This window comes from Silurus aristotelis, assembly GCF_946808225.1.
Source record: "Silurus aristotelis genome assembly, chromosome: 15".
Taxonomy (NCBI): domain Eukaryota; kingdom Metazoa; phylum Chordata; class Actinopteri; order Siluriformes; family Siluridae; genus Silurus; species Silurus aristotelis.
The window spans coordinates 17,894,770-17,907,792 of record NC_139588.1 but is presented as its reverse complement, the minus strand read 5'-3'; the positions used below and the strand labels follow the sequence as shown (position 1 = coordinate 17,907,792).

Genomic DNA, 13,023 nt, shown 5'->3' with positions numbered 1-13,023 from the left:
ATCTATCTATCTATCTATCTATCTATCTATCTATCTATCTATCTATCTATCTATCTATCTATCTATCTAAAATGTGGATGCAACTAATCCAGAGCTTCTAGAAGAAAAATTTGGTTTCAGATTTTTCCTTGAAAACTGTTTGTACCATTTCAGACTCGATGCCTTCCTGGAATATTTGTCCATACCTGCATTCCTGATGGACCGATGACATCAAAAGCACCCATGATACTGAAGATAAACTGTCGTACTTTGTGGAAGCTATCTTCGCCGATACTCCATGAGCCATCGATGACGAACACAACATCTGCCTTGGCACCTTTGCAGACTAAAGCACAATAACAAGTCATTCCAATTCATTGCCACATTTCATCACTCAGGCTCCTTCATAAAAAAAAGACCTACACAGTTTGTGCTTTCTAATTAGAGTCAGGCATTCTGGAAAAAAAAAACTTTTACAAACAAAGGCATTGACACTATGTGTTGCAAGTACTTTAATCGATCAAGCTTTTCTGTGAAAACAAACAAGTGTGGCAGAGCATTTGATGGTCGGGTTCGCTGAAATATTTAGAAGCTCTTTTAGTACAGAAAATTTGCAGGGATAATTCTTGCCTGATGCACTGCGGCATAGTTCAGAATTGCCCACATACAACCACATACACCATTGCGTGCATTCTCCAATTGCATAAAACACATCCTGGTCCCTGTTAACACCTGATCTGAGCAACATGCATGAAGTGGAAACAGATATGCCTTCCAGCATGTAACTAAATGGGCAAATCTTAGATTCAGAAAACAAAATAGATTTAAAAAAAGACTATTGTAGAGCTGAGGTTTGTCAGATAAGTAAGATTCATTTTCCTTAGACCAGGTTTGGTGACCTAAGTATTAATTTGATACTGATTACACCTGTCCAAAAGCTTAAAGTAATTTTTAACACTCTCAGCTTGACATCAGCTTCTCTCTCTCTCTCTCTCTCTCTCTCTCTCTCTCTCTCTCTCTCTCTCTCTCTCACTTTCACTCTCACTCTCACTCTCTTCACATTCCAGGACACTCACTATAATCTTTTCAATGTGAATCCCAAAACGATTGATAAAGTAATAGCCACACTTTTCCCCGAAATCTAACCACTTGTTAGGTCATGCAGATATTTTGCAAAACCGTCTGTCTTTTAACACAATTAATTCTCTGTCCATTCACAACAGTTTATGTACAATGCTTTATATGAGGCTTACCACTCCATCTGGACTCGACTTTTACATCCATTTCTTCAGCAAACTACCTTAATTTCCACTAGCTGTCGCACCAGACGTTGTTTACACACTCCATACACGCTACAGAGATATTCGATCCTGACAAATGCTCATCCATCTTGGACATGGGACAGCTCGTTCTGACCACGTTCGGTTCAGACAAATGCTAAATAGACAACTGTCTGTTTAATCTCAGGGCAAAGTGGCTTTGAACATGCATGTTTAAAGAACACTTCAAGCAAAAGTACATTTATGCAATCGTTCCATGATTGCATGAGTCAGCCAACCTTGCTTTTGTTGCTTTAGGCACATATTGTTAAGAAGTAAAGGAAGCTCATAGCCAGCAGTTTAGAATTATACATCATATCATTCTATCCATTGACAAAGCTCCAAACCCACATTAACTCCTAATGTTTTCTTCCAAACATAGCTGAAATCTACCTGTATAGCATACAGTTTATTCACATTTTATACTGAGTATTAGAGAATACTGACCTGCCCAACCAGGAGGAATGGTTGGTGGAGGAGGAGGAGTAGGAGGAAGGGTTGGCACTGGCGTTGGCTTTGTCACTGTAAAAAAAAAAAACCCAATATGATGAGCTTTTTTTTTCCTGAATCATAAAATTATTTCATAAAGAATGCGAGTTACCACTCATATAAAAGTGGAAAGGCTATGATGCTCACATGTGCGCTCTTTGGCACTGACTCCGGGTCCCTCCAGATTGGGAGTTTGTACAAACACAGTAGCATTATACAAAGAATCAGGACTCAAGCCATCAAAGCAGTAGTGACTTTGTCCAGCTGTGATGGTGATCTCCTGCTGACCTTTAGCAGATGCTGCAACATCAGACAAGACAAAATAACTATGACTGAATAAAAGCTCATTAACAGCAATACTTATTACACTGTAGAGACAATAAATAACAAGTTTTAGTAACGTTTTCTTCCATGCTATTTCATTCTTATTCAAAATAAAATAAACCAACAGTTTGAAGCACATTAGACTCGTTACATTGTTTACACAAATGTCTATACTTTCTACTTCTTACATTTTTAAACCAGGCTCGTTACTTTTGTTTTAATCTTTGGTTACATGATCAATATTTTTTCTTCTCATTGTGCGCCGTTTTTAGCTCAAGGGCCTACCACTGCTGAGCAAGGCCCTAACCCTTTAATTGCTCAGCTGTATAACTGCGATAACTGTATTTCACTCTGGATAAGCGAGACTGCCAAGTATATGCCAAGTGAAATTCAACATTGACTGACTCTTGTACTCATACTTTATATGAAACTTTTTTCATTTATATTTTCACATAGTTAATTTGTGAATAATACATTTTGTCTAAATATTATACTATTTGTTTATATAGTATGATGAGAAATATCTTGCATGTACCCCCTCGCTTTTGAACTCATACTGTGCACCAACCTAGTCTAATCTAAACCCAACTCTTCATCATCATATACTATGATTAACCATGTATTGTTTATTAGTATTATTATTATAATTTAGTAAAACTGTATGTGATAGCGAGGAAATGCTGATTAAACTCCTGACCTTGTGTGTTTCCTATTAATCTGAAATCTTTGTGCTGAATTGATTTTTTTAATCTCTCAGCCATATTGGCATGTTCTTATGCTAGCACTTTGTTTCATTGTTTAACTCTGAGGAACTTGCCAAATAGACAGAGAATGAGCATATCCTCCAATATCCTGCATTTTTTTGTTACTAAGCACCCTTAATCTATGTGTGAATAAAAACCAGATGGATTTAAGGAAAGACACCAAACTTTCTAGCTCATCTGAATCAGTTAATACTTGGTGGTCGAGTTTATTCTACATATGTCCTTCTACGGAGAATAAACGAAGAAAAACACAGAGGATAAACATTCGGCCCAGGCGACTGACGTGTTGTCATTCCAGGAGACTGATGACACAATACAAGGCAACAGAGACGGGTCGCTACGGCAACGTTTGACAAACAACTTTAACTATTTATACAAACAGGGGGGGGGAGTAGATTTAACCAAATGATCTGTACATGATCGAAATGCACATTAAAGTGGTTTGTGTGACTCACAATCCAGAGGATTCAGCTTGATTCTGTAAGAAGTTGCGCCTCTGTGAGGTGTCCACTTGACGCAGAACTGGTCGTAGCCGACATTGTATGTTTCCAGGTTGGTCACATTGAGGTAGACTGCGCAGACAGAAAGTAGGAATATTATCTCTCTTGGAAAAATTGCCACTTCCACTTCCAGCTATTCGTGGTTTCCTGCTTCTTTGGATTAATGTATTAAATATTTGTGAGTATTTTCATCTTTATACATCCAAGTTTTAGCTTCTTTTTTTTTCAGTTTATAATTCGCCAGTCAGACTTTGTCCTAGTCAGAGTCATGGTACACCATCACTCCAAAAAAGACAATGAACCTGTGTTCATCATGTCACTGCCCATTTTAAAACTGTCATAACTGCTGCTGGTATGGAAATACCAGTATAGCATTTACTGTACTGTAGTGCGTCTAATTCCTGAATACAATGATATGCTTTTAAAGACACATAACAATCAGACACGTACGTGTTGTTCCTTGTCCAGTGAGCGCCCCGCTCACACCAGAGTCATACTGAGCAAACACTTTGACATCATAATTTGTACCAGGTAGCAGGTTGTGAAGAGTGTATGAGGTTACATCGCCAACAAACACCTCCAGTGTCTCGTCCCTGTCTGAAAATACCACAGGACAAAAAAAATATATATACGTGACACTTACAAACATTTTTTCGAATGTTTTTAATCTATGAACATGTACTTACAGATATTTATATGTTCCTGTATAATAACTTTTTATTAGCAAGGTAAGTGTGGGGTGTTTATTTTAGTTTTTTTTCGATGTTTATATATTACATTATGACAACTCTTGTGTACATGGTATTAGATAGCAACTGAAACTGAAATGTACCTGTGGGTTGATAGACGAGTTTATATCCGAGCACTGGCGCTGGAGCAGGGTCCCAGGCTACACGAAAACGGGTGTACCATTCATCTGACACACGAAGGTTTCGGGGCTCCAGTAGGCCAACTGTTGGTCCAAGATACACAGCAGAGGAATACCTCAATTCTGAATCCGTTCCGCCAATTTCCCAGTGAAAGCATACTAAAGCATGACTCATTTCCATTGGGTAAAGAAATCCTTATTGGCTTGGCATGCCAGAGACGCTACTGATCGGGCCCACATGATTTTTTCTTTTCTGCACCGTGTTTACACTGCTTTAATGGGGAATATGCATGTTTAGACTGGGTTTATTTTATTTTTACAGTGGTTGCACTAAGGTAGCTATGAACTGCCAGGCATTATGCAATCTCATGCCAATATATGCAACAGAAAACTGACTCCGACTGACATTTATTATTCTAAAAGCACCATGCATCCCTATCGAAATCAGCGAAGAAGCTGTCACAAATTTCTCAAAGAGATGATGTTCTGCAACCAAGGTTTTTTGCAGAATTACGAGCAAATTTTTCTTTGTTAAAAGCATCGCAAAATTGTATGGGGACAAATTCCAGCCTTTGACAGTGCCTGTACAAATTTGTCTTTTTTGTGAATCATCAGGATTAAAAATATTCTTATCATGAAAAAGAACTAGTTCAATATCTGACCTAGGAACTCTAAATATAACAGATTTATATTAATGTGCTCACTCTCAATTTTTGTTTATATCTTATCAGCTGATTGACTCATGACAGATTTTCCAAATATTTTATACTAATAATTAGCAATAAAAAAATTGATTTAACAAAGTAAAATATTTAAACGAAAAAAACTAATGAAATGGAAAATTGTGCAGTTTCAGTGTCACTTACGTGTATTTCCATTTCCGACTAAAGAACCTCCTTGTCCATCAGCATAGATTGCCTGTACCGTGATGTTGTAAGGAGTATCAGGCAGCAGATTTTGGAGGATGGCAATGTTTCTGTTACCAGGAACAGCAGTCTGTGGACAAACATATGAATTTTAGAAGGGTTTTCATTAAAAAAAAGAACATCCATAACTAGGATTCCATTAGAATTTTGAGCAAAGTGACCTGCTGTTGCTTTCCATTAGCGATTGTATGTGGAGCATGAAAATGAAATGATCTGTTGCCAAACACACACAGTAATAGAGAGATTGGGAGCAGTGATAAAAACCCCACTTCAAACAAATCTCTGAGGCATGCAGTCACCAACACAAAGGTCCACTCAGAAGCTCAAGGATTTAGCCAGAAAAAAAAAATTAGAGGATGAAGTCTGTCCCTGGAGATCTGAAGATCCTGTCTTAACCATAATCATTTCTCTCAAGAGTCACTGAAAAGAATCGATTCATTTCCGCTCTTTTGCGGCCGTTTCTAACACGAGCTGAAATGACATAACACCAGCTGCTTGGGTCGGGGAGAATAACATTCTCTGCTTTCACTCTCACTCACTGGGCTTAACACATGATGTCAGGTTGGCCTCCATTAGCCTTCTTAATTTAATGCATTAGGAATATAATGTGCCAATTTTTTTTATAGCTAAAGCTGGTAAAATATGAGTGATGTGACCAGATTTTATAACCTCCATTGATATATTGTATATGTCATCCTGTTACAGTCAATATTTAATCAGCACATATATTTGTTTAAAAAATGCAGTATAAAGCATTCTTGCTGAACCATTCATTATAAAGCCTTTAATGTAATAAATCCTTATATTAAGCTTGTGAGTATAAGCAATTAATGTGTTTAAGGCAGTCATGGTGTTTAATGAAATCTCAGTATACAATATAACCTGTATTTATAACTTCATAAAATGCACTGTTAACATACACACTAACAGCCTGCACCATTTAATATTGTATACATTGCAATAATACATACAATAACATAGTCATAGTGTTGGAGATTCTTACAAATTCTTACATGGTCAATAATATTTAAGGAAAAAATCCATGACTAGGAATGTATTATACAATCTTAATGCATGGCATGGAAGTAAAGAACCACCTTAACTGAAGTGCATTAAAATTGTGAACACACACCTTGCATGGGGTTTACCCATATTGACTTGCCAGCACTGACAAATTAAAGCTGTCATTAACATTTGCATTGCAAAACAGATTGAAAGGATTTTTTTTGCCAATTCTTTGCTAATTACTTTACATATTACATTTATTTGAATACATTAAAAAAAAAAAGGGTTATGAAAATAAATTTGCATCTGAGCAACACTTGTATCTGTACATCAGATGTCTCACTCTTAAATGCAACTAACTGGAAGTGTTGGAACAACTGTTTGAAGGCAACATATGGATTTTGAACAGTGATTTAATTGACTGGAATTACCAGGAGTTTAAAAGCACACCTTCCAGCCAATCAGAAAATCAGTATTCAGACCAGGATATAAGAACATTTATGCCAAAGTTCTGTTGTTTTGAATTGTTCTGAATGGTCAGACAGTAGCTTTGACAATAAATATTTTTTTCTGCAAGGCCATTGGTTTATTTTAATGCATTAGTAGAGAACCGACTGTAAGGATTTGTTTGTTTAGCAGCTTTGAAAGAAGTCTCCAGTGTCAGCATTTTGTAATAGTCAGAGACTAACTTTAAGCAACATGGCATCTTGTGTGGTTAACTTGATTAAGTGTAAGCAAATGACTAGAATATTGTGAGTAATTACTCATCATAAGCTCTATAAGGTTTGGTGTGACTTATGTGCATTTATAATGGTTTAGGCTACACATTCTAAGATACTTTGTATAGTATTTGGTGTTACTGATGAATATTGTAAGTGAAATCTTGCAAACAGAATTACATGATTTCTGTTGGAATAATCCATCTAGGTAAATACTCACAAACTCAGTGATGGGGTCTCCTGTCATTGGCGCATATGAGATTTTGTACTGCATTACAGGTCCTTCAGCATGGTCCCAACCAATACTCAGTGTGCTTGTGGTGGCGTCAAACACACGAAGGTTTCTCGGCCCAGCACGTGGTACTGGAAAGGAAATTGCTCACTGTTAGCATACTTCACACACTAAGATGCACAAACACACTTCATGCATAACAAATGAGCGATTCTGTCATGTCCTGTGTTGACAGTATAATCATAAAGTGTAGCTCACGTGTTTTTCCGTTTCCTTTGACCGGTGGTCCGTTTCCATCGGCATACACCGCCGAGACACTGACAGAGTACGGTGTGTCAGAGACGAGCTGATCCAGGAATGCATTGTTGATGTTTCCTGGAACCAAGACCTTCACAGAAAAGATCGTCATGTAGATGACATGCAGATGAGCACGCTTAAGTGCATCCTACTTAAAACAGTTCTGTGAACATCACTAATCTGGCACGCGCTAATATATATAATGACCTCATCATTAAAGCTCTGTTTAGATTAGCGGTGAAGAAGGACATCTTCACATTGATGTGTAATATAAACAAAAGCTGCTAGAGGGTTAAATGCTAGATAGCATTCTCCTTTACATAACAGTTTGGATGGCTGCTGTTGGTGAGAGCAGACCTGGGGTTCACCCCCATTCAAGCCTAAACACATCTGCTGCTGGGGTTACACAGCTGAGGGGAATCCCATCCTGTACGTGTCAGCAACCAGCAGGATTATCACTTCGTCTGATAAGAACTATTTTAATTTGTGAATCACTGCATCACAGGAAACGCAGTTGTGCATTAGACCCATAACAGCTCTTATTTCAGTCAAACAAACGAAATGACTGTGAACTGCTTTCGTCGTTCAAAAAAAGTTTTGCTCTGTTTAATTCTGAATTGGTTTGTTGAATACATTTTCTATAACAGCAACTCTAACTATAGTGCTGACTGTATTTCAAATCACAGATTTATATTAATGCACTTGTACTATTTATTTATTTTTATCCAAAAAGAACGAATAATCCACATGGTGTAGGGCTAATACAACTTAACCGAATGTTTTCAAATGGTGAAAGGTCTAGACTGCAGGCAGGCAGGCCAGTTATTGTAACAGTTATGCTATTGTAATAGATGCAGTATGCAGTTAGCATTGTTTTGCTCAAATATGCAAGGAAAAAGACGTATTCTGGATGAAATCATTTGTTGCTCTAAAACCTGTATACAGCTTTTTTTGGAATTGGGCTTGTTAAAAAAGGATAAATTCATTAATATTTATGGAAGGAGTCTCCATCGTTCAAAGTTTCCTGCTATTGGAATCTTCAAGAAAGAAGATTTAGCATTTTCGGAGTGCCTCAATAACATGACAGGTTGTGTTTTTCTTTTTCATATTACCTTCAAGAAAAAAGACAAACTGGAAGCTGGTCCTTTCTCTCTGTTTTAATACGAAAATCAGGACAGACTGAGAACTTAGTATAATGCATGAGCTACTGTGAGAGCTCAATAAACTAAAAAAATCTATTGGGAATTAGGTCATGGCCTCTGATTCATCTTTTGCTAAATTTCTCACCATTTCTCCCATTCTTCTATGATCAATACTGAATAGCAAGATTACAGTAGTAAGTGTATGATTTCAACCACCAGACTTGGCTCAGACAGAGTAAAAATCTCTGAGGTATGAGTCATTTCTTCATTCTTCAGCCTGAAGCAATACAGACTTCACAGAGTTGCATATAATTCGAGTTAATATCAATTGTTTATTATTAACATTTGAAATTAGCACTCATATTGTCTCCTTTTCACACAGTGTATTCTTGAACAGAAACTAATAATGTTATGGGAATCACATTGAATGTAAGTGTTCTTGGCAGTAGATTCAGAAATTTGGCCCTTGCTCTAGGTATGAACTGTATAAGTACAAAGCAATAAGCATGGAGGCTCTGGAAAAGTCATGAGACAATGAAAGCAAATACATGTGGCCTCTGGTAGAACAAAACCCAGAGAATATTTTAATTACCAAACCAAGCCTCGTTATTTCTCACTCAGAGCCGAACATAGAGTTTAACAATGTCTTGTGCAGATGTGTCTGGGGTATGTTTCTCTAATGCGTTTAAAGCTTCTTCTAGGTTTGTTGCTTAATTCAAAGTTCACATCAGTGAATCCATGCAGGAAGAAAAGTACAGAATGTGGGATTTATACGTGACAAGTCACCTCATAGTTAACCTGTATCGTTTTGAATAACCTACTACTATGGTTTTCTGAAAACTAATAAACTACACTGTGTTTAAGTAATTTGCCAGAACATGGAATGTAGAGAAACAGAGTGAGAATGAGAAATAAACTCACAAATTCAGAAGGTCGGGCTCCAGTAAGCGGCACATACTCTACACGGTACTGCTGCACCTGGCCTGAGGCTGGTTCCCACCGGACATTGAGGCTGTTGGGTGTGGGACGGTAAACCTGGATGTTCCTTGGTGGAGTACGAGGAACTGCAGGGTAGAGCAACATAGAAATGATTATATACAGCTAGTTTTACACAAAGATGATAGGTCTGAAGTAGGAGTTTAAACTTTAAGCAGATTTAGAGCAAAGGGAGAGAAGGGGGCATCCAGAGCTGGACAAATTGAAACAGGATCTATATAGCAATCATTACAGCAATAAAGCTAGAAAATAAATGCTGAACTAAGCAATAGACATAGTAATTTTGGTTTTTATGGCATGCATTCTGGGAATGCACAAACCGGTGGGTACAGTTGGGCTAAACACTGTACTTGTTCTTAAAACTGATGCAGCTGTGCCTTTGGTTTTCTAGTTCAGTGCAACATGATCTAGTTATAAACAAATGCTGCTTTATATTCGCTCTCAATTTGAGAAATATCCACAACTTCTACACAAGTTCTAAATTCTTCATGCACTGGGGCATTGAGGACAAGTACAGTATTGTGTCCGGATTCACTCAACATCCACGTACAGCATTATGCAATGTAAATCGAGCATAATAACTTTTGCTATTCAGATATTAATAAGTAAAACATGGGAGAACTTGGCAAACATTGCATTAATGTATGATACATTAGGGGATCGTGTAGTGTTGTAAATCATTGGATTGTAATTGTCACCAAGGGACTTGGGAAGACAGAAATAGTTCCCTGTTGCTGTTAATGTTGCTTAAAAGGGTGTTAGAGAGAACTGAAGAGTTGTTATACAGTCATGCTCCAGTGAAATACAAACTCTTCGATCAGCCTTCTCTAGACAGGGGATTTGCTGAGTAAGCATGACATGCCGAGTAAAAATAAGGCCAGTGTGCCGAGAGTGATCAGACCGTCCAGACTCATGCAAGGCAAACAAACATAAGCCAACCAAATCTTTCCACAACATTATTTTTTTCCGTTTTTAAAGAAAAGTACAGAATGTGCTGGTGCACAGAGAACCTAGCTAATTCCATTATTTTTTTTTATTATACATCATGATGCACAAACAGCGATGAGGAACTTCTTGCAGACCACTCACGTGTCTTTCCCTTCTCTGACTGCCGAAGGCCTTCTCCTTCAGGATACACAGGAGCCACAGTTATAGTGTAGAGTGTATCTGATAGAAGATTCCTAAGTACTGTGTTCGTGGTTCCTCCAGATACTTGCTCCTGTTAACACATGAGCCAAGTATATTAAAAATAAATTAACTGCTGTAGAACTTCGAAAAATCTATAAGTAAGAAATGAATGGTTGGTATTTTTTGTATGAGAAAGTAATATATGCATATCGGTGGTTGTCTTAAAGTGGGACTGAACTTTACTTCCCATTAACCATTAAAGTTGAACCTTACTGTATATCATAGTCTCATTGTGTAGGCATAGGCAGAAGCCTATGTTGCATACACACATTCTCACACCATTAAAATTCAGATTCATAATATAACTTCCTAATATCCCTAAGAAAAAAATGTGTTTTACCTTTTGTCTGTACCTGGAGAAAACTCCTAATACCTTTACTTTTTTTTATTTTTACTTTTATTGAAATTTGTGAAAAATATATATTTTGTAAATATTTTAGTTTAAGATATTGTAGATTTTGTCCCAGTTCTCAATGGGCATATCTAAATGATAAATATTCTGCAATTAGTTGACAAGTTTTTATTAGCAAGATTATTTTAATAACTAAAAATTCACCCAAATAAAAGTGTTTCCTTGCTTCTATATCCTAACCATAGTTGTTAGTCATAGATTTATTATCTAAAGAGTAAATTTAACACTTTTGTATTTGGTAAAAATGTTTCATGTTAATGTTTAATTGTAATTTAAGTATAGTTAATGCTTGTCTGTACAGATGTCTCAAATATGAAGTAAAGCATATTGGGCAAAGAAGACAAATGTAGAAAGCTGTTTACATATCTCACCATATCCTCAGCACCTCCCGTAGCAGGGACATAGAAGAGCCGGTACTGGCGCACATTTCCTTCTGCGGGCTCCCAGCGCACTCTCAGGGAGCTGGTAGTTGGTTCAGTTACCTGCAAGTTCTTTACTCCACCCAAAGGTTCTTGATAAAAGATTATAAAGTATTGTCATAAGTTTGGAGCAGAATCAAAAACTACATATTTGCAATAAATGTTAAAGCCTTATTATGTTATGCTTGAATGTAAATGCATATGTAGCATAAAGAAATGACTGATACACACTTGTCTTTCCTTTCTCTGACTTTCTCTTCCCCTCCATATCGGAATACACTGGCACCACATTGACTGTGTACTCTGTGTTTGGCTGTAGGTTCCTGAGAACTGTGTTAGTTGAAACTCCAGACACCTGAGTCTAATGAAAAAGTTAGCAGAATTGGTATTATGAAGCAGAATTTCATGGAAATGTTCCCACTGTGGGATAAACAAAGGTATGTCATTGTTTCAGTAAGGTTAATGTTCAAACCCTGCGTCAGGGGTTTTATTAACTTCAAACTGCATACATGCTGTGACTACATACCATGCTTTCAGGACCTCCAGCAGTAGGCACGTAATAGACATTGTATTGACGAACATCACCATCAGCTGGGTCCCAACGCACCCTTAAAGAGTTAACAGTAGGATCTGTCACCTGAAGGTTCTTCACTGCACCCTGAGGCTCTGTAAAAAAAACACAGGACAACATGAACTAATGTGATGTAAACTGGACCATCCGAACCCACCACAGGACATCACTGATCCCAGTACCCTACAACATTACTGAACATACTTGTCTTTCCATTCTCAGACTGGCGTTTACCCTCCACGTCTTGTTCATAAATGGGCAATAATGTGACTTTGTAGACCGTGTTGGGATCTAGGTTACGGAGAACAGTGGAGGTAGTGCTACCAGAAACTTGATCCTGTTGGGAATAAGATTGAGCAAAAAAGTATATATATTATAACATGCCCGAGTGTTAATACAAAATAAAGTGATAGATTTGTTTTAACAGGCAAGAAAACGTTCATCTGGTTTTTACCACTTTCTCCTCTGATCCTGGTTGTGTTACATAGAAAACCTTGTAGTGGCGAGGATTTCCATCTGCATGCTCCCAGCGTACATTTAGTGTGCTTGCAGTTGGGTCAGTTACCTGCAGGTTCCGAACTCCACCCAGTGGTTCTGGTGACAATAAAGTTTTCTAATAAGGTTATGTGATTCAAAATTCAGCAAAAGTGTTTTTGTTTGTTTATTTTCAGTATGAAGGTTTTTTCATTATCTTCAGTAAGTGGAAACACTGGGCACAAGATCAGAATGCACCCTGGTGTGTCACCATGCATGCACACCTTCACAACTAGGGGCAGTAGTCAAATCTTCCTTCCAACATGTTTTTTTAGGAGAGGGGATAAAACCAGAGAACCCAGAGGAAACCCACAAAAAATAGCTGTGCAATATCAATGA

General features: G+C 37.5%; 1 protein-coding gene across 4 annotated transcripts in view; it reads right to left on the bottom strand.

Annotated features, from left to right (window-relative positions):
• col12a1b (collagen, type XII, alpha 1b) overlaps nt 1–13,023 on the bottom strand; it is a 76,269-nt gene that overhangs the window by 21,831 nt on the left and 41,415 nt on the right. For all 4 annotated transcript variants that reach the window (XM_083562371.1, XM_083562369.1, XM_083562372.1 and 1 more), the window contains 16 exons: nt 12,605–12,744; nt 12,355–12,487; nt 12,106–12,245; nt 11,811–11,940; nt 11,532–11,671; nt 10,650–10,779; nt 9,486–9,628; nt 7,384–7,513; nt 7,114–7,256; nt 5,110–5,239; nt 4,208–4,327; nt 3,826–3,972; nt 3,331–3,447; nt 1,935–2,087; nt 1,746–1,820; nt 186–325 (listed from right to left, as the gene is read on the bottom strand). In XM_083562371.1, coding sequence (XP_083418497.1) covers nt 186–325; nt 1,746–1,820; nt 1,935–2,087; nt 3,331–3,447; nt 3,826–3,972; nt 4,208–4,327; nt 5,110–5,239; nt 7,114–7,256; nt 7,384–7,513; nt 9,486–9,628; nt 10,650–10,779; nt 11,532–11,671; nt 11,811–11,940; nt 12,106–12,245; nt 12,355–12,487; nt 12,605–12,744 — 2,111 coding nt within the window. The remainder of the gene's footprint in view (nt 1–185; nt 326–1,745; nt 1,821–1,934; nt 2,088–3,330; nt 3,448–3,825; nt 3,973–4,207; nt 4,328–5,109; nt 5,240–7,113; nt 7,257–7,383; nt 7,514–9,485; nt 9,629–10,649; nt 10,780–11,531; nt 11,672–11,810; nt 11,941–12,105; nt 12,246–12,354; nt 12,488–12,604; nt 12,745–13,023) is intronic.